General features: G+C 38.4%; 2 protein-coding genes across 3 annotated transcripts; both read left to right on the top strand.

Annotated features, from left to right (window-relative positions):
- Positions 1–248: 248 nt before the first annotated feature.
- hyal4 (hyaluronidase 4) lies at positions 249–14,691 on the top strand. Of its 2 annotated transcripts, XM_085413027.1 has the most exons (5): positions 297–373; positions 5,431–5,565; positions 6,356–7,345; positions 11,645–11,734; positions 12,284–14,691. In XM_085413027.1, the coding sequence occupies exons 3-5, from the start codon at positions 6,389–6,391 to the stop codon at positions 12,782–12,784; spliced, it is 1,548 nt and encodes a 515-aa protein (XP_085269153.1). In that variant the 5' UTR covers positions 297–373; positions 5,431–5,565; positions 6,356–6,388; the 3' UTR covers positions 12,785–14,691. The 2 variants fall into 2 exon arrangements, with proteins under 2 accessions (XP_085269152.1, XP_085269153.1); XM_085413026.1 differs by lacking the exon at positions 5,431–5,565 and having other exon boundaries at positions 249–373.
- A 2,402-nt stretch (positions 14,692–17,093) lies between these two features.
- LOC146665406 (hyaluronidase-like) lies at positions 17,094–20,890 on the top strand. Its single transcript, XM_085411143.1, has 3 exons — positions 17,094–18,130; positions 18,612–18,701; positions 20,141–20,890. The coding sequence occupies exons 1-3, from the start codon at positions 17,216–17,218 to the stop codon at positions 20,468–20,470; spliced, it is 1,335 nt and encodes a 444-aa protein (XP_085267269.1). The 5' UTR covers positions 17,094–17,215; the 3' UTR covers positions 20,471–20,890.
- The last annotated feature ends 804 nt before the right edge of the window (positions 20,891–21,694 follow it).

Raw genomic sequence — 21,694 nt, 5'->3', positions numbered from 1 at the left:
CTCACAGACAGTTGATGACATTTTTGTTTACATGTGTGTTCTAGACTGACTGATGTGGATGAATTGACTTTTTTTTTCCAGGGAGGATCAGACATCTGATGAGCTCTACAAGCTAACGAATTTAAACCCTCACTCTCTCTCCTTTGTTTCTGTGCCTCTCTTCCCTCCTCCCTCCTTCCCTCTCTGCTCTCTAATCACTGTGTTGTGGTAGTCACACTTTCTCCTCCCTCTCGTCTCCTCTCTGTGCTGTATATAAGTGCAGATGGCTGGCTTGTATTTCAGACTGCAAGAAGGAATGAATGCAAGCATGCAGCACAGACAGCCACCATGACTCCTGCTTTGAACCCTGAAGAAGAGACCCGAGCATCTATAGGTGAGCTCTTACACCCTTAGCATGTTTTCACCAGATAACTGTTAAAAACTTTTATTTTATCAGGCTGAAAGATCATGCCTTTCTGGGACCTTTTGTTTTGCTGCACAAAGAGGAAGATAAAAGTATTTTTAAACCCTGAGGGAAGCAGCCACCCTTGGTGAATGCTCTGGGTGATGCAGGAAGGGGAGGAGGAGGATAGGAGTGCCCAATCATCCAAGGAATGTTGGCTCAATGTTAAAAAATAACCCTCAAAGTGAGGAGTTTTTCCCCATTGAGAAATCAGATGCACGGCAGCAAATTTCTTAAGCATCTGAGTGGAGATTTTACCCAACAGGCACAAGCTGTGCATCAGCTGTAACAGAGGCAGTAACAAAATCCCATTTTAAGGATGCTTTGACTCATAAAGTGTCACAGCAAGAATACCTGACAACAAGAGAGAGCACAGTTTTCAAGTGTTGTTACTAAAAGCAGCTGGATACTCACCTATACCATACACCTATACTGTAATTGCTGACCTTATTTCAAATTTGAGCATAGATTAAACCTACTATCGACTCCTGTTTTTATAGTTATTCTTTCTGACATGCAACTGAAAGAATGAAAACTAAAAATTTCTTTTAAACATTAATTTACTGAATATTTGATTATAATCCATTCAAATTCTCTCATAATATAATCATATAATTGTGATATTGATAGGTCTGGAAGCTTACACAGTTGGCATTTGTGTCGGCTTCCTTTCCTGGTCTCAAACAGGCTAAATGTTTTTAACACAGCAGTTCTTTTCCAGTCTTATTGATCAAAGCACCTAAAGTGCTTTGATTTGATACGTTCTTGCAGCTTTTAACAGAAATTGTTGTGCAGTGATTTTCCTGTCAAATACATTTACACTGCTGCGCTTGCTTTGAGTTAGTATTATGTTAACCTCTTCAAATATTTCCACTCTGCAGCGCTTAACCATTAATATGACTGGTCGCGCATTTGCCATACATTTCATGTTACCACACAGGGGAAACTGGTTTCACCTAAGTTGATAATCACATTTGTGTGAACACTTGCCTGATTGCTGTTGTCATAGTAAGTGAATCCAGATAACAGAAAGAAACCCTGGGCATGCTGAGCTGGTTTAATAGTACAGGGCCCAGGTGACACCTGATGGGATGGTAGCTACCATTAGACTGTTTATAAAAGATGAAAGTAGCTTCCAGGTCTGGAAAATGAAGCAAAAGCAGAAATGGCCTAAACCAGAATTCTTTACAATGAGCCATAGACTCTGGGGGTACAAATTTCAACTTTGGTAGTTCCTGTTTTCCAGCTTTTGTTTTCTGGAATCAGGACCACATTTGCTCAGCAATAACATGTGTTAAAAGGCTTCTCTCGCTCCTCTGGTTAACATGGTTGGACCAGCTTTTTTGTGCCTCGTGGAAAATTCTGAGGCAGAGTCGTGTTACTGAGTGCTCGTAGAGATGATAGCAGAGACGAGCTGCAAGGCCACTTTCAGTTTGAGAAAATACAATACAAAATCAGTTGGGTAGACTTAAAACAAAGCTCTTTGTTACCTGTTACACAACTCTCACGTTTGTACACAGTACACTGTATAAAGATGATAAACTGCAAGACGCTATACTGTAGCAAATATTTCAATAGCTTTTAAGAAGACGATTCCCGTCATGAGCCTGAGTCTTGCGCATCAGGCTTGTTCTGGGTTGGAATGACGTGTCTTTTCTGTCAGATTCTATAAATGGTTGATCAGAATTGTTAATGCCGTTCATTTCACTGTCATTTCATTTCTTTGAACCCTTTTGTCCTAAAGGTTTGTTTGATTACACCTAAAACCAGTTGACATCCTAGACCTTTTATCCATTAAGTGAACTAAATTCAATTCGTTCAAATAGTTCAAATAGTGCCAAATCACAACAACAGTTGCTTCAAGGTTTTATATATTGTAAGGTTAACCCCAGCAATCAGATGACCCCCTATGAAAAAGCACTTGGTGACAGTGCAAAAGAAAAGCTCTCTCAGTTTTCTGGCAGAACCGGGTTCAGGGAAAGGTGGCCATCTGCTGCCAGTGGTAAGCAGCGAGGGGAGGAAAACAAGGCAAAAAACCTGCTGTGGGAGACAGCCAGATGAAACACTAATGACTGAATAAAAAGTGGTGTATAAGCACATGGTGAGTGAAAAGAGGTGACTGAAGAAGAATCACTTGGTCCATCATGGGAAACCCTGTGCCCAATCCTAACCCAAATGGCCTATGGGTTATTGCAACATAACTAATGGAGAATTCAGAGTCAGCTAATCCAGTCCTAACTATATGCATTGTCAAAAAAGGAAAGTTTAAAGCATAATCCTAAAAGTAGAGAGGGTGTCTGTCTCTCAAGTCCAACTGGGAACTGCTCCCACAGCAGAGGGGCCTGAAAGCTGAAGGATCTGTCTCCCATTCTACTTCTACATACACATGTAGGTTAATTTAGTAAGGATGTTTATTTTTTTCTTTATTCAACTGTTTTATTGAGGCCATTTTATTAGTTCGGAAGTTGGATTTAAAATCAGGTCTGCTTCTTAATCAGACATAACCAACGAATAGAAAGCCTGCAATGTTAAAAGCTTTCTGAATCTGACTGAAGAACAGTAATGTGACTTGGCGATGTTTAGTTGGCGCCGAGACATATTTATGTGACAGACGGTGTATGTCAGAATATCTTTTATTTCGACTCTTTGCTCTGCCCTGCCCACAGGGAACTTGGCTCAGTTCCCAAGCATCAAAAGCAGGAAATGAGTCTCCCTCTCCTCACATTTCTGTTTTCAGAAACACCTCGCACAGGGAGTAGCATTTACTTCTGAGGTCCACTACAGAGGTGTGAAATTAGCTTCTTTGAGGTCACAAGGGTTGTGGAGGCTGTACAGCAAAACCTAGATGACTCACCAAAAATAATAATTGCCATTCTTCCAAAACTGTATATGAACTTACAAAAGAGTAAGTTACTGCAAATTATACCACTTTATGTCAACATTCCTCCCATAAACCCAAAATTTCAGACACTGGCAACTGTAGGTCATATTCACCCAAATTTTCCTACAATCACTGAAAATTAGACATTCTTATACCTTCTTGTACAATATTTGTTGAATGAGTGGAGCCAGTCCACAAGGACCACAGACACCAACAAACTCTTATCTTAATCAATGCCAGACCGGGTTGTGGTTCGGAGCTACTCTGGATAAATAATTTATTTTGACATAAAGCCAGACTTTGAATATAAATTCCAGCATGTTTAATCGGTGGCTTCTCCTTCATCATTTATCGTGATAAGGACCACTTAGTGGAGAATATGAAAGCTTAGTTCAGCTCACCATCAATGGTGAACTTAGACTGTCAATCAAGCTTGCTTGTGTTAGTTGATGAATTTGTTCTCGTCCCATTCATTGAAACAACACAAACAAAAGAAACCCCTGTTAAAAGGGAGTTTTTTCATTTCCACTGCTCATAAGGGATCACATGATGTCAGAGTTGTCTCTGTTTGTTCTTAATATGGTAGTGTCTTTACCTTACAATATAAAGCACCTGAAGCTAATTGTTGTGATTTGGTGCTATATAAGTCAAATAAAACCGAGTTGAATCAGCTCAACCTTTTTGCTCAAAACAAAAACTAACAAAGAGAATAATCACTAACATTCCTCTGATCAAATTATCCATGCATTTACTGTAATTCTACAGTATAGTGAACTTTAAAAACTAAATTGCTAACAGTAAGTGCAGTCAAATGAATACAGAGAGAAACTGACTGCAAAAATAAAGGAAAGTAATTTGATTCTCATATTGTGTGTTGAGCAAAACTGAAAGTGAGGGAGAAAAAAAAACCTTTCCATATAAGAGAACAAAATATAAAAAGCTGTATCATTATATCTCAAGAACACCAGTGAGAAGATAAAATAGAAGATTTATATTAATTACACAGGACTCGTTACAGCCTCAGGTTGTATTTTCAGCATAGGAAGGAACACATGAAACTTTGGAAAGGATGCAAACTCTCTGTTACTCCTTCTTCCAAATGCCCATCCAGTACTGTTCCTTCTCCAGCCTTGGTTGTTATACTGTTCCTCTGCCACTGAGAGTACACCTTGGATGGCTCAGTTTGTTTATTTTCCTGGCGTTTGTCTCTCTGGTATACCTCTTCAGGTGGCTGGCCAAGGCTGTGAGTCTTTCCTTGGCGGTTTTTAAGACCTCAGCTATGGGCACCTTGCTTGAACATTTTAGCCATCCCTTTAGATAACTTAGTTAGATAACTTCACGCCTTGCTACCTTCAGCCTGGTTTCTAGCCTCCTCCATGAAGGGTACTGCTCCTTTGCACTGTTAACCTTGTAGCCAAGCTTCTCAGTTACCACTGCTACCATGGTGTAAATAAGCTGGTGATGCGAAATGCTCACCTTGAGCTTTAATAACAGGAATTCACAAAATGGTCACAAAACGGTCTCTGTAACAAACGTATGTCATATGTACACCATTACTTTATCACATATCATTCTGTAAAAGAAAATGTTATGTGAAAAAGTAAACAATTTAACATCCAAACTTCTAGACTGGGGCTATCAAGGTTATCATATATTGGGGGGCCACATACAACCCACTTTGATTTGACTTTATTGCTGCAGTATGAATGGCTGTGGGGAGGGTCTTTATCAGCAGGACAAACAGTAAAATTTATTTTTTTAAAAACAGTTAAAAGTCCAAAAGATATGCCCTCCTCCACATTTTCAAAAGCTATCCAAAGGGCCAGATTGGAGCCTTTGCCAGGCTGATGTTGGCCTGTTCTAGCCAGAATGCTTTTCAAATATTTTTTAGCATAAAATATTTTACAATTATAACTAGTTCAAAATTCAAACCATATTCAGCAAATAAGATCACCTCTTGTCTGCCATTAGTACTTTACTAAACATTCAGCCAGTAAGCTGCTCACACACTAGATGACTAAAAGGGTAATCAATAAATAAATAGCATATAAATAAATTGCATTTTCGTTAATAAAGAAATTCAAATGAAATTTTTTTGAACATCCAGGTTTCAGACATCTGATTGTTGTCTCTGCTCTGTGACTGGATGTTTGCTTGAAAAAGTTGGGATGCAGCAAACACTGAAACTTGCTGAGACATTTGGAAGGAAGACCTGTCATTACAGCTTGAGGCTTCAGTTATGGTAAGGGGAGAATACATGTGCACAGAAAAGCCGTGCTCTGTCTAGCAGAAGTCCATGTACCTTGGTGTCAACTGACTTAGTCTATGTGACCTCTGACTCATACCATGCAAATCCTTTTAATCATTTATGTATTTTGGAAAGAGTAAAAGGCCAAGAGTAAATAATGTAGAATGTCAAAACTGAGTGAATGCAACATATTATCAAGACTTGAACACGGCAAATTTCCATGTACACGCACACTCATAAAGTCAGATGTTGAAGCTTTGACGATCCTCTATTGTGTTGAAAGATGAAATAAACAGTTAAACCAGACCATTGTTAATTCAGAAGAACTGTTGAGCTCATCAAATGTGACTTCAATAAAATTGCCAAACAATATAAAAACAGTCAGGGCAAATGAAATTTAGGAGAGCTTACCAGATGTACTGCAACATTTTATACATAAAAAAGTCTCTGTCAGTTTTGTGAAATGCTGCATTATATGTGAAAACAGAGTCTCTTAACTCTGAGGTCAGGACCCAAAGTGGTGCCACGTGAAATATATGAAAAATCCCCAGAGAAAATCTTACTATCCTGCTCTGCGTTGCTTTGTTTTGTAGCCATCCTTACCTTTACTATTTTGTTATTGTAACTTTCATTAGACAGATGATACAACAAATTTCATGCAGGTTACAAAGGTGAAACAATAGATAAATAATAATTTAAAAAAAAAGTCTTACAGATGAAAAAAATGTCTGAGTTTTGTTTTTCATTTCTTTTTCTTTTTCCCTGTCACTTTTCCCTTTGTCAGGATGACTGACAGCTGCACCATCTGAATCCCAGAATGCCTGTTGTGCCAGTACTTGGGGAATCCTCCTCCCACCATGCTGTACCTGTTGCGCTCACCTGCTCCTGGCTGATTTTGCTATTTCATTCAGCTTTTGGTCAGAAACCTGCCAAACTGCCTCTGATTGGCCGAAAACCTTTCATTGCTGCCTGGAATGCTCCACTGGACTTGTGCACCTTCAGGTACAACATAACCACCAACGTTAACCACCTATTCCACATCCAGGGAAGCCCACGTGCTGATTGGACAGGCCAGAACGTCACAATTTTCTATGCCAACCGGCTGGGCTACTACCCTCACTACACCCCACATGGCAAAGCCGTCTTTGGTGGCCTACCTCAAAACTGCAGCCTGGACCGACATCTGTTCAAAGCCCACCAGGACATCAACTACTTCATACCTGCAGAGGACTTTCGTGGCCTGGCTGTTATTGACTGGGAGTTCTGGCGACCTCAGTGGAGTCGTAATTGGCACAAAAAGGACATCTATAGACGCAAATCAAAGGAGCTAACCAAGAAAGCATACATCAACGTGACTGCAGCACAAGTGGAAGAACTGGCACGGCGGAGGTTTGAGAAAAGTGCCAAGATGTTCATGCTAAAAACCATTCAGCTGGGGAGACAGCTCCGGCCCAGTGCCCTCTGGGGTTTTTACCTCTACCCTGATTGCCACAATTACAACCTGCATGATCAGAACTATACAGGCTTCTGCCCCCTGCTGGAGAGGCTGAGGAATGACGAGCTGGTGTGGCTATGGAACAGCAGCATGGCCCTCTATCCCTCTGTCACAATCAGGAAGCATCACAGCAACAGCATCAGCAACCTGCACTTCACCCAGCACAGGATCAGAGAGTCGCTCCGAGTCGCCTCACTGACCTCAAAGGAGTATGACCTTCCCACCTATGTGTACCTGAGGCTGGGCTACCGAGATGAGGCCCTCAACTTTCTCACTACAGTAAGAGCAAAGTTTACCAAAATATTATATATTTTTTTCTACTGTGTGTTCTGGATAAAATTTCCATTATGCAACAAAGTAGTTCGTTTTCCTTTCACAGGGATACTTTTAATTCAATTTTATTTTTATGGCACAAAATCACAACAACGGTTCCTTAACAGTGTAAGATAATACCCCAATAATCAGATGACCCCCATGAGCAAGCTCTTGCTGACAGTGGGAAGGAAAAATCCCTTTTGTCAAAACGAAACCTTCAGTTGAGGTGAGGGGAAGTGAGACAAAAGACACACTGTGGAAGAGATACAGAGATTATAGTAACTAATAATTAAATAAAGAGATCACCCGCAGCCTATGCCTGTTGCAGCATAACTAAGGGAGGGTTCAGGGTTACCTGCTCCAATTCAAGTCAATTCAGTTCAGTTTTATTTACAAAGCACCAAATCATAACAACAGTCAACTCAAAATACGTTGTACTGTAAGATAGACCCTACAATAATCCTTGATTCCAAACTGGGATCTGGTTCCACAGAAGAAAGGCCTGAAAGCTGAAGGATCTACCCTAAGAACCACAAGTATGGCTAGAGCAACATGCTCCATTGGACAGATATAGTAGTATGTGGTGAAATATGCTCTTTCAAATAGTCGCTGCCACTACTCTTATTGCAGTTTTCTGGATCAACTGAAGGCTTTTCAGAGAGCATTTAGGAAAATATGATAATAATCAACTGCGGTAGTCCAGCCTATAAGTAATAAATGCAAGAATTCGTTTTTCAGCATCACAATGAGACACGTTTCTAATTATAGAGTAGTTTTAAATTTGTGTTTTATGTGCATTGAAGGAGATATCATGGTCAGAAACCACTCCATTACCGCGGAGAAGGTAATGCCAGCCGTACCATGCCATAGACACAAAGATTTTCAGGGCTGAGTACAATAGCCTCAGTTTTATCTGAATTTTGAAGCAGACCTAAAAACAAAACAAAAACAAAAAAATCCAACCTACAATTTATTTTTTTCCCCAATATTTCATTTACATTTTTTTTTATTGATTTTTAAATTGTTATTTAAAGCACTATGACATACCATAACACACAGTGGTTAGCACTGTTGTTTCACAGGAAGAAGGTTCTGGGTTTTAGTTCTTCTGGCTAGAGCCTTTCTGTGTGAGCTTGCATGTTCTACCCATACTTGTGTGGGCTCTCTCTGGGTACTCCAGCTTCCTGCCACAGTTTAAAGACATGCAGTTAGTGGGGTTAGGTTAATAGCTTAATTAATTGTCGTCTGTGTCTCTACATTAGTCTTGTTGCAAACTGGCGACCTGTCCAGGATGAATCCCATCTCACCCTGTGGCAGCTTAGGGGTGGTAGGTCGGCCTTGTTGCATGTTATCTTGGGCAAACTAAGACAAAATAGAACCAATAGAATATTTTTTTGTTGTTCTTTCATTTGTCTTCTGAATTTGACTGGTAATGCAATTCCTCATTCATGATTAACTTCTATGGGAAAGTCATTCAAATCTTGCCAGATTTATTGGACTGTAAAATTATTTTAAACATAAATGACAATTCTGAACTTCCATCCATCCATCCATCCATCCATCCATCCATCCATCCATCCATCCATTTTCTTCCACTTATCCGGGGCCGGGTTGCGGGGGCAGCAGCCCAAGCAGAGAAGCCCAGACCTCCCTCTCCCCAGCCACCTCCTCCAGCTTATCCGGGGGAACACCAAGGCGTTCCCAGGCCAGCCGAGAGATATGATCTCTCCAGCGTGTCCTGGGTCTGCCCCGGGGCCTCCTCCCAGTGGGACATGCCCAGAACACCTCACCAAGGAGGCACCCAGGGGGCATCCTTGTCAGATGCCCGAACCATGTTTAACTGCTGGTTCAATTCTGAACAAAGTCAGTTAAACATGATGATATATCAAAAATGCATTTAAAAAAATCTTCTTTGATAGTTGACATGAAATACTCAATGAGTTCCTCTTTTTGGATACCCACACAATACGTGTGCTAAGTTTCATCACAAACCTCTGCAAAATTCCTGAGAAATTAAAGGAGGTTCATGCTCAAATTCAATAAGCTCAGCGGAGTATGACATAACATCAGAATTTAAATTAGTACCTTCCTTTTCTTGGCCACTTTCACTATATGTCTTAAATGTATGACATCAAAACCACTGCATTCCTTAGACAATAAAAGACAATTGTGCTGTTTCCTTCCTTCTGATCAAAAATCCATTAAAAAATTGTGGATTAATTAAATACAACATGCATTTTCAAAAGATAATTTAAAATGTAATAGCCTTTTTGGTTTTTAAAATTCCAAAACCATACAACAAGAACTTTAGGCAATGTCTGAATTTTCTGATTTTCAGTCTTATGAATAAATGTGAATCGAAACCTCTAAGCAGAACATATTCTTTCCTATTTGAACTGCATTTTAGGATGCATGCAAAAGGTGGTTGGCACACATAAGCAAAACCTTAGTTAAGTCAGAATGAGTCAGAGGATAAAGGTTGGAAGGGATAAAAAAGTACAGCAGCGGTAGCCGCAAAGGAAAATATGTTTCAGCCTCCACATTGACTTAAGGCTCCTTATACTGTATATGTAACAGTACTGGCACCTGTGCAGTCCTGTTCCATACTGGTCTCTAAAACGTTTGACTAGAAAAAAAGCAGGATTTTACTAGTGGTAGAAAAATATAGAGCCACAGACATGGATCAGTGAAGCTTCAGCAGTTTGTCATCTATCACAATATGCAGTGATTTCAGGATAGATAGAAGATAATCTGGATATTGAGAAGTGGGCTCCATGCACCACTTTGAACTGGATTAACAGTGGCGGGCACATAATGATGTCAAGTTGTGAGTACAGAGGCCTAAGTCTAAATCTTCTTCCCATAACATTTTGAGGTATGTGTCAAGTTTAACATTTTACTGTAAAGCAGGGAGATCAGCCCTCTGTTGGTTGGATAAAGTTGTATGGTTGGCCTTGGTAGAGGACTTGAGCCTGAAATCTGGAAACAAATAAAGTGCCTGGCTTGCAAGCATCTTAAAAAGTGTGATGGTGGTAGATTGTATTAGCAAGTTGTTTAAATGATGCCAGTTTCCAGGCTATGACAAGGTCCTTGAAGCAAGTTATTACACTTCTGTGCCACTCAAAAAAACAAACCATAAAATTTGCTCCAGAACAAAATCTGTGGAAGAAGAGACACTCAAACTCAACTCGATCAAAGGCTTTTTCAGCATCAATAGAGACAACACATTCATCAAAATCAGTAGGGCTGGAATAAAATATGTTAAACTTGTGTTAAAATATGAATGGCAGCCTTTGTGATATACTTCACAGAAGACAGGATTAAAGATCCTGGAGAAACTTTAATCTTCTCAGTCAATTTTAGTGCATTACCAAGCTTCAAATATAGACCCAAATGCAAGACTCTGGAAATGAGGTCAACTTACAAAAGCAGCTTTAATAAAAAATATATAAATAAAACCCTAACGGGATAGGAACAAGGAATCAAAGTACAAGGAATCATCAGAGTACTAACAGACACACAAACACAATGTGGGACAATGTGACAAAGGGATCAGTTCTGCATTTTATAGTGGAAAATGCTGTAATTTTGTGTGTTCAAATGACTGGCAAACAATCATCATTTGGCCTCAATTTAAAGATTTAAATCACCAATCCTGATGTTCCAAAGAAAAAGTCAAAAAGCAAATATTGTTTTCTGTAATTCTTAATATGATTGCATATTAGTAATAGTTAAACTTGCAACCCACCCCTTCAAATTAATTGTCATATAATTATTAATTTTTGTATGCAGTAAACATCATTTTCAGTAACAATGTGCTTAAACAGTCAGGCTATACTCTGAGTCTGCTCCCTACTGCCATCTACTGGAGGTTCAGGGAAAACCAAATGTTTGAGGATGATCTGTTGATTCGGCAGGTTAACGGCTGATGTCTTTGAAAAGAAGAAGGCTATTTAAAGAATTTCTTTGAAGTATGATCTTGTGGAGCTTTGCACAACATAACCAGTTTCTCACTGTAACACTGACAAACACTGTTACTAACACTGTAACACTGCAGTGTGGTCCAAGCAGTATTAAAAATTCAATGTTCAAATATGTTGACCTTTGTATTATTTTATTGTTCTTTTATTTATTTTTATTTTCTTCAGCTACTTCATCATCACTTCGCCATCAATAATTTGAGATCCCTGCCTTAAATGGTGGCGTGGTAGTGATGGTGACAGACATGTGTGATGTGATGGTTTACCTGTATTTTTCCTGTAGGACGATTTGATCCACACCATAGGGGAGAGTGCTGCACTGGGAACTGCAGGATTTGTCATCTGGGGAGATTTAAATTTGACCTCATCCAGGGTAGGTGGTCTTTGCCCTACATTAACAAAGTAAAATTATTTATAGTATGTTTTCATCATATATGCTGGTGCATATGGAGATTTATTTATGAACATCTAACAAAATCACAAGAGGTGACTGTGCATGCATATGCTCTTCTGACGTTTGTGATTAATATTTTTAATGTGCAGCGATGTTATACATAAAGCTCCTAACACATCTTTAGGAATTCAGTTCATTTTAGTTCAGTTTTATTTATATTGTTCCAGCCAGTTGACAATAACAGTCTCTTCAAGTTGCTTTACAGTGGGGGGAAATAATTATTTCAACCTCTGCTGAAATTGAAAGTTTCTTTCATCATCCATGAGGAATCAGAATCTGTGAGGATGCCACCCCATTCCAACCTATACATTTTCATTTTAAGGTTATATTTAGGCACTGGCGAATCTTTGTCATAGTGAGTCTGGTTCATCATTGGGTTTAAAGCAGAACTTGATGTGAAGCCACTAAACTCAAAATTTTGGCTGTAGTATCATATAAGCTATTACGAATTTCACCTTGTTTCCACAGCACAGCTGCACCCACGTCAAGTCCTTCCTAAGCCACCGCTTGGGTCTGTACATCACCAATGTGACACGGGCCGCAGAAATCTGCAGTGAATTCCTGTGCCAGAGTAATGGCCGCTGCATCCGCCGGGACCCCCACGCCCGGCATTACCTCCACCTAAGTGCTGACAGTTACCGCATCCATCCCTCTGAGGATGGGGACTTTACTGTGAATGGCTGGCATTCACCGCATGAACAGCAGCTACTAATGGAGAGGTTCCGCTGCCACTGCTATGAGGGCCATAATGGTGAGAACTGCGACAGCATCAACAAAGTGAGAGAAGATAAAGGGCCATGGGAGGAAGAGGAAGAGTACGAAGATCACGACAAGAAGAGGACAGAGTGGGAGGATGAACAGGATGAACAGCAGGAGGCAGGAGAGAGTGCAGCAGCGCCAACTTGCGTCAGCCATCACTTAACTTTGTTGCTCCTGTTGAATTTATTATTAGTAAAGATATATGTTTGAAGATGGCTTCAAAAGAGAAAGTTAGTTTCAATTTAGCTGCGGGTAGATGTGACATGTCAACACTGCAGTAAATATAATGTTCTAATTCAAAATGTATTTTTTATTTTATCCAAGGATACTGACATAAACTTGACTTTATGCACCATAAAGCTAATTGCAGTAATAGGAACGTCTTGCTGATGCTGTTTGATAAATGTGCTATAAACAGTTGCAAAATACCACCTGAAATACAATACAAGCAGAAAACATGTCTCATGAAAACATTTTACCCAATCAGAAAATGATTGCCTGTCAGTCAATTATTCATTTATTTGGACTAAACATTATTTGTGGCCTAAATCAGCAGTGTACCCATTGAAACAGAAGGAAAAATGGAATTGCACAGCCAATATACATGCTTGAATTTATTCACTGTAACTCATATTGCAGAGAAATCATGTGAAATGCCTTATAGTTCATGAAAAAAGGCAGAGCTGGCTTGTCGCATGATGATCCTCCGTTTTGCTTTGTCCACAAAAACCAAAGGCTGCTCAAAATACAATACTGCACATACATATATAGGAGCACAATTACAAAGACTTGATGCATTTTTAAAGACATCCTTTATTTCCAATACCTTGAATGAACTGTTACTATACTTTGCGGTATATGTACAAATTTATATTTTTGTATTGTTACTTATTACTTGTAGTCTTTCCAGGAGATGTCACAAACCGTTTTGGAGCCTGTTAGGATGCAGCATATAGCTGCTTTTAACTTCAGAATACATTCTGTTGGGTTTGTTACCCTGAAGAACAGAAAGACTTTTTATATTATTGATCTCTGGATTTTGTATTTGATTCTACTTCATCTCAGTGTGACTGGTAAATGGCTACTGTCTCTGAATGTACAACTGCAAGTGCAAGGAAGCACTCAACTGGATGCAGGAGATGGCACAAACTATATCTGACAGACACAGCCTCTGGAAACTGAGGTCCTTTAATTTCACCTTTTTACCAAAGTTTACCAGTTTTTTGATACCTCAGGTTCTCGTGAAACTCTTTATTCAGTCTCTCTCTCTCTGTGTGTGTCCCAAAGTGCTTTTCTTTGGATAATTCCAAGTATAAAGCATACTTATAACTACGATGCCAAAGTTGACAAAACAAAGTTGTCATATCTATTCACCATTTATCATTTTAGAACCAGCCTCCATCAGCAAATACTGTTTGTTCAGTAATAAAACTGTAGATGGTCTAACTTTCATTAATGTATTAGGAATTTATTGATTTTACCAATCATAACACAATGTAAGAAAATCTTCTAATTCGGTATCCTTGTTCCTAACAAAAACAGTTTAAAGAATCAGAATCAGAATCATGTTTATTGGCCAAGTATATGTGCAGACACATACAAGGAATTTGGTTCCGGTAGATGGTGGCTCTCAAGTCATTGGCTCAAAGTCATTAGATAATAAAATTTAATGTTGTTACTTTTTCTAAATGAAATCAATCCCCTAAAGTTTGCTTTACATTCAGAGTGAACAAACAGTATTGAGTAATGACACTAACCTGAAACATTACCTTTGGAGAAGTTGGCAGTTTGTTGCAGTTTAAATAGCTGATGAAAAGGCAGCCTATGTTGCTTATGTAGTCAAAGAGACAGAAGAAAACAGGGGTAGAAGGGGTACTCCAATAAATTTTAGTATTTAACATTAAGCAACAATGAAGCACGTCACATGGACGGCTCAAGCCTGCCTTTAGGTTAGTGTTTTTAGGCTTTTACTTCAGACTTTGTGTAGCAATTGTAAATTTCCTGTAGTCACTGTATTCTTTATTAAATCTTAAGATTGTAAACTACATATGTAACAAGGAGTATGCAACACATGAAAAATGTTACCTGACTGTAAATGCACTGCTAATAAACACTTTCCAAAGCTACAGTGTGTTTCTTCCTTTTCCTGCCATTATTACATAAAGTGATGAGTTCAGGGGAAGTAACAAAGAAACATCTTCCGCTTAGTGAGTTGAGTTGCAGCCAACTGGATCATCTACTGATCCAGATCAGATTGGATATGAATCTGATGGGGCAGATTCACGTTCCGTTGACATTATTTATCTTTGTCTTTATATTAGGTTTTCAAACAATGAAAAAACTGTGTCTTGAAAAACGTTGACTACCTTTTCTACAGTCAGTCATTAAACCTCAGACCCAGTTAGTGAGAAAAAGGAACAGAAGGCTGAACTAATGATAATGATGAGTCACTGGTGTGAGATGACTGCCCTGGCAAGAATATTTTCTGCTCAGAGGCCCTTTTAACTCAAACATCAAGTCCCAGCTAGATCCAATCTTTGGATCCAATCTTTTTTTCTTTTTCTTTTTTTTAAGAGACAAACTCTAAAGAACGAAGAAAATGTTTCGGAATATTTAGTAATAAGTAATAATAAGTATGCAAATATGTTTTTATACAGAAAAGTTTTGACTTTAAATAACTTTTTCTGTTAAAATAAGATTAATTTATGTTGTCAAAACTCTGAAGACCTTAAGTAACTAAAATACTATATGCACTACAATCTCCTGATTTACAAATGAAATTGACACAAAGCTAAAGTATGAAAAACATGTTGCCATCATCGTGTCATTTTTGTGATAAATCAGTACAAACCAGAAATATTATACATGAACCAGGCTGTTGTTGTTGTTTTAACTTGTGTTGTTTATTTTTTAACTTTCGTTACCATTCTGTTTTTCATGCACTCTGAGTTTTACTTTCATCTTGCAAATATGCAACTTTTTAAAAACCTTTTTCACTAAATTATCTTAGTGTTGATTGTATTTGTCCAAAACTGTTTCCAAATTCTTTGCATCATTTATTCTAACCTGACACCCTAAAACCACTCACCAGTTAGTATTTTAATTAGATAAGGATCTACCAGAGAGAAGAAACTGTTTCCTGTGACATATGAAACAGCAAAAAAATTACTTGAGAAACACTGAAGTATTATGACAAGCCACTGAAGACAGCAACAGGTAGGAGCTAAAACACTATTATATCCAAAAAATGTTGACTGATTTGAAAAGAATAGTGAGATAACCTTGTAAGATAAAGGATATTATTAAAAAGATTTGATCTTTTTAAAATGTGGACAATTTGTTTACAGATATACTGCGAAATCCTTGAGTCATTTTTAATTTTATATTGATTTACCAGGATGAGCAAAAAGGACATCAAAAACAGAATGTAGTTAACATATGTATTCACATTCACAAGGGCTCTATCTGAACACCAAATATGAAGGAAGGTTTTACAAATATCTTTATTTTATATCATTATTTAGCACTTTTATCATTCCAAATCCACTGTAAATGACTATTTTGCTGCTTACAAATAGTATCATCCACAAACAAAAAGTTAATTTTGTCAGTATAAATGGTTATTGATCAAGAGGAAAAAGAAGAACTGCAAAGGACTCAGTCCAAAAGGCCAAATCTATTTTGTTGTTGTTCCTGGTTAGAGATCAGTAAGTCACACTAAAATTAAATAAATCATATTTTTTAAAATATTTTTTAGAATGTGTATTAATGGCATTTCGAGTCATGACTTGATAACATGTTCAGTTCTCCTACACAATATCATTTTTAAAATGATATGCTGTTTAGAATTAGTCATAAATATGAATATTTTTTAAATATATAATGAAATAAAAGTTTATGGCATGAACATATGAAATTGTTAGGGACTACAATTAGTCTGTTTTCATAAATTTTCCCCTACAGATGATGATTAGGCAAGTGAACTTGAACTCTGAACACGCAGGGAGTGTCCTTACACTACTGTAGGTGAATAGAGCAGATTGTTCAGCCACTGGGTGAACTTCGAGATTTGGTTCATCATTCCAAGCACTTATGTGTACGTTCTAGCACCTAAAATTTTCTAATTTTCCCTGTTTTGCTGATAATGATCATTTACATAAATTGGGGCCACTGCTGACATTTTAAGCTCTGAGCACAGAGCATGCACGTAGCAGAGCTATGTCGTATTTCTCTTTCACACACACATAAAATAATAATGGAGGAAGTATCTTACATTCTAACTGCAGAAACAGCTTTGTGTCCTGTTATATTCATATTATAAAAGTAGTATTTAACTTTTGCAGCTTCAAGTGGAGCTCTTTCAGAACTATTTTGTATCCACTGATGATCTAATAGAGCATCTAATAACTGTTTTCTCCATTAATTGTTTGAGATGTAAAAATTATGAAGTCATCTTTCACCGAGAGTCATATTTCAAATAACTTCAAATGTGATCAAAAGTTCCCACTTTTAGCCCATCTTAAGAAGACGGAGTTTGGTTATTTTAAAGAGAAAGCAGAGTTTGTCAAAAATAGCTGTGATTTATGTTGATGTTTGCTGACTTTTATCCACTGTCTGCCCTGCTTGTCCAGACCTATTACCATGGCCCCATCCTTCTTCTCCTCTGTTGGCTTCTGTGTAATTGGATCTATCACCTTAGCCCTTGCCCTACCTCCAACTGAGCCACCGCTCATCAATAACCATTCCTTTGTGGCTATATGGAACGCGCCAGTCGAGCACTGTAAACGTCTTCACATCCCGTTGGACACTGCAGCCTTCCAGTCAGTGACGACACCCGCAGCTGTGCCAGGCCAGTTTCTCACCATCTTCTATGAGGACCGCCTTGGTCATTACCCTAGAGCTGATTCTGTCAAGCATAAGCTCTACAGCGGTGGGGTCCCCCAAAATGGCAACCTGACAGAGCACCTGGCCAGAGCCCAAAAACAAATAGATCACTACATCTCCCAGGATTCTTCTCCTGGGCTGGCTGTCATTGACTGGGAATCCTGGCGCCCCCTGTGGGACCAGAACTGGGGTTCAAAACGCATTTATCAGAAATTGTCCATCAGTCGTACCCTGCAGATGCTCCCGTTTTTATCATTAGAGCAAATTCTTAAACTGGCAAAGAAACAGTTCCAGCGGGCTGGACGTCACTTCATGGAAAAAACCATTAGCCTTGGTACTGGTGAGCGTCCAAACCGCCGATGGGGCTTCTACCTGTTTCCTGATTGCTACAACTATGGATGGAACAAGCTTGGCTACACGGGAGAGTGCTCCCACAAGACCCACAAGCAGAACAACCAGATGCTTTGGTTGTGGGAACGCAGCACAGCTCTCTTCCCATCAGTCTACCTTCACCAGAATCTGAGGAACTCTCCCCGGGCTGCGCTCTTTGTTCGTAACCGTGTTCTTGAGGCTCTGAGGGTGGCAGCATTGCCTAAACGTCCTTACGTTATGCCAGTCTATGTCTATTGCAGGCCACTGTACCGGGATCAGACCAAAAAGTTTCAGACCAGGGTGAGTGTTTGTGTTAAAATCACATTTATGCACATCATTCACTTCATCTTTATGATTACAATAAACAGCCCATCACATGAGGGTTTTGTCATTTGAACCTAAATAGTTATTAAATTTCTCACGTAAGAGCAAAAAGCATTCACAAGAACACAACAGAAAAACAACTCAACAAATGAAGATTTATGTTTTAAAAACTTTTGAAAATGACATAAAAACATCAATTAATACTGCTCTGAAAGGAGAATGAAGGCCTCAATTTAGAACTCTAATGTGATGAAGGTTTGGAGTTCATTCACTTTGAACAGTTTGTAGTACCTTATATCAACTCTACCAAGGTTTATCTATAGGTTTTCTATACTGGATTCTAAAAGATGTGAATGAGAGAGAAGCTGGGGGGTGTTTTGGGGGCCTCGAGGATAGGGCATTAAATTACTTTGAGCCTTTTTATTTAAAAAAAAAAGTTTCGTTCCTGCTCTTTCAGAGAGATCTAATCAGCACGATCGGAGAGTCTGCAGCACTTGGAGCTTCTGGGGTCATAATATGGGGAGGTGCCAGAGACTACAACAACAAGGTAATTCACAGCTTACTGATATTTACTGGATGTTTTGATCAGATCTCCTATCATTAACCCTCCTGCCATCCTTTAAAAAACTCACACCCATCACCCTAGGGACCATTCTCAGCCACGCCATAAAAAGACCATATATCCATATTTTATTCCACTTTAAATTAGCCAACCTTGTAAAACTACTTCTCCCTGAAATATTCATGTAAAGTTTTAATTATATTTTCGTTGTTTTAACCCTTCAAATCCCAGTGTTATTACATGAGCGCCCTGTGTTATAAGCCCCAAAAACCAAAAAACGAAACTAAATATTTCCACAAAAAACCAGTTGAAGTAATATGTGATTGTCATTATAAGTAGGCCTTTAGATGGACCAAAGATTGGCACCAACATACATTTTGACCTGCCATTATTTTTTTTGCAATTTAAAAATTAAAACTTCAAGGCCCTGAGTCTTCATTGACATCCAAGAAAAGAAGAAAAAATAAAATCATATGATGATAATTTGGGGTTGAAAAATAGCATTTATAATGGAAGTCAATGGGCAGAAAATGGTCCCCAGGGTGATGGGTGTGGGGATTTCTGCTGCTCAGCCATTTTAGGCTGATTTAAGGAATTCACACTGGAATATTAACATTGACAGGTAAAAACTATCCTGTGGCAAGTTTGGTTATATTCCACTGAACACAGTGGAAATGGCAGCCATTTAACACATAGCAGTGGCACAAAAAGGTCCCAAGAAGGAAGGAAGGTTAAGGGATATTCTAACTCAACACAATATTGACAAGTCAGCATTAAAAATCTACCAGCTGAGCAATGTGATTCCTTCTCAACATTGCAAATCCAGTGTTTGTTTGTTTCATGAGAAGAGAAAAGACTTCAAGTATCACACGAGCCACCCGAAGTTTCTGCATTTGTCTTTAGCCATAAAAACTCTATATTAGTAACTCTTCACAGGTCTGAAAACAGGAACACAACTGGCCAGCCTTGCATCAACAAATAATTAACATGCCTTTGTTTCCTCTCTTAAGAGGAACTAACAGTTGTGACTGTTTATCTGTGTTTACCAGACATGTGAAAGAGGTATTGCAGCTTCATTTGCTGCAGCCGCTTTTTGATTTGGTATTTCTTTTTCTTGTCATTTGATGTTCACACAATCACAATATCTTATTGTCTTACAACCAATTTAAAGTGGCACAACTGAATGCAAATTCTAATTAAGAATAAAACAGACCATTTAGATGGTCTTACTGCCACTATCCGTGTTCTCAGTCCAGTTGACGTTCCTCCTTTGGACACAAACATCCATTAAGCAATATGTTTTATTTGGACTTTAATTACCCCAATAAAATATTTTAGCTGACATTCATCTTGAAGTTCTAAGATTTTTTTTGTACATACTTTTTGAACACCTGAACCTCTCATATAAACTCCTGTCTTTGCAGGCGTCCTGTGATGCTCTGTCCAAGTACCTGAGATCCACATTGAACCCTTACATTGCTAATGTGACTGCAGCTGCCAAGCTCTGCAGCGAAGTCTTGTGTCAGGGGAAGGGCCGCTGTGTCCGGAAGAGCAACAACTCTCGCCACTACCTGCACCTAAACCCCACCCATTTCCACATCATACGAGCTGATAGGAAGTATGTGGCTATTGGCCTCCCTTCTGCTGCTGACCTCAGTGCCTGGGCTGAAAACTTTACCTGTCAGTGCTACGCAGGGCGGAACTGTTCTCCCAAACTAGTACACCCAACCACCATGAAACTCATTTGGATTTAATGTGTGAGGAAAGTAGAATTCGTTCATGTGATTATCTATCATTCATCTATTTTCCAAAAACAGAAAGGAATGTAAGTAAATGATTCCCTCAAAACATAGTGCTATTAATACTAATAACAACAACATCAACAACAATAATAATAATTGTTAAGACAAGCTATACTTTAAACTTCAGTTTTAACTATTTAAAAGTAAATGGGCCTTAATTAAACTAAACTCAGCTCAACTAAACTGAATTTTGAAAAATATACCTTAATCTAAAGTTGAGTAGATGAAGCGTCTGTCTGTTACATTACAAAGACTCTATTTGGAAAGACATTTTTTAAACATTACCTGTGTTGTAAACATCTGAGCAGGACTGTCAGTCATATTTTTTTTTATGAATTTAAATAGGCCAGTCATATAGGTTTGAACTTTGAATCTGGCCCAGATTCATCCATCAGTGTATAATTGGGGTCTGTAGTTAAAATTGCTTTGAGTGATCAGTTAGAATAGAAAAAGTGCCCCTTCTGATGCTTTGTTTGAACTTCAGCAGGTCATCTTGACCATGCTACACACCTAAATTCAGTTGCTGGCCTAATTGGCTGATGACACATTAACAGTATGGGGTGGTTTAACAGATGTACCTAATGAAGTGGCCGCTGAGTGTATGAATCAACAAATAATAATAAATAATACAAAAAAAATGGAGACATTTCCTTAATAAATGACATGAGCAGAGCAACAACAATACAAATACATGCAAATATTCATGTCCTCAGAACAGTGACATCATTCTTCTATAGCATCTTATTCATGTGCTTGTAAATCAGAATGATTTGATGAATGAAATAAACACGAGTGTCACAAAGAGAATGAGTGTGTTTTGTGTTTGATAGATGTTTTTAAGTATATGGCTACTTTACCAGGTTTATTAACGGGATTAAAAGTAAATTTTTCTAAGCCACATTATGAAAAAAACAACTAATGGTGACAACCTACAAAAATGATTTGCAACACATAAATTTGCACCTTAATCCTAACTTTCCCATGACTGACCAAATATGTTATTTTTTCCATACTCCTTAAAAAAATGTTTAAAGTTCTCCAGGCTTTCTGAAGGTCTTTAAAGATTTTCCTTGGACACTGACTCCTTATTCAGTGATTTTCAGTCTAGTCCTTGTGCCTGGACATTTTTAAAGGAAGCAATTGTGGTGTACAAAATACAAGAAAAAGAAAAAACAA

This window comes from Rhamphochromis longiceps, linkage group LG7 (genome assembly GCF_057381845.1).
Source record: "Rhamphochromis longiceps isolate RC_006_pf linkage group LG7, R_longiceps_female_GT1.1, whole genome shotgun sequence".
Lineage (NCBI taxonomy): Eukaryota > Metazoa > Chordata > Actinopteri > Cichliformes > Cichlidae > Rhamphochromis > Rhamphochromis longiceps.
Note: the sequence above shows the minus strand (reverse complement) of the source record. Positions and strands in the feature narration are given on the sequence as shown.

Bases quoted from the DNA above. Each gene is read 5' to 3' on its own strand.
- hyal4 (XM_085413026.1), top strand. From the start codon at position 6,389: ATGCCTGTTGTGCCAGTACTTGGGGAATCCTCCTCCCACCATGCTGTA. The intron at 7,346-11,644 runs GTAAGAGCAAAG...TTTTTCCTGTAG, and splicing joins CCCTCAACTTTCTCACTACA to GACGATTTGATCCACACCAT. The intron at 11,735-12,283 runs GTAGGTGGTCTT...TTGTTTCCACAG, and splicing joins TAAATTTGACCTCATCCAGG to CACAGCTGCACCCACGTCAA.
- LOC146665406 (XM_085411143.1), top strand. From the start codon at position 17,216: ATGGCCCCATCCTTCTTCTCCTCTGTTGGCTTCTGTGTAATTGGATCT. The intron at 18,131-18,611 runs GTGAGTGTTTGT...CTGCTCTTTCAG, and splicing joins CCAAAAAGTTTCAGACCAGG to AGAGATCTAATCAGCACGAT. The intron at 18,702-20,140 runs GTAATTCACAGC...CTGTCTTTGCAG, and splicing joins CCAGAGACTACAACAACAAG to GCGTCCTGTGATGCTCTGTC.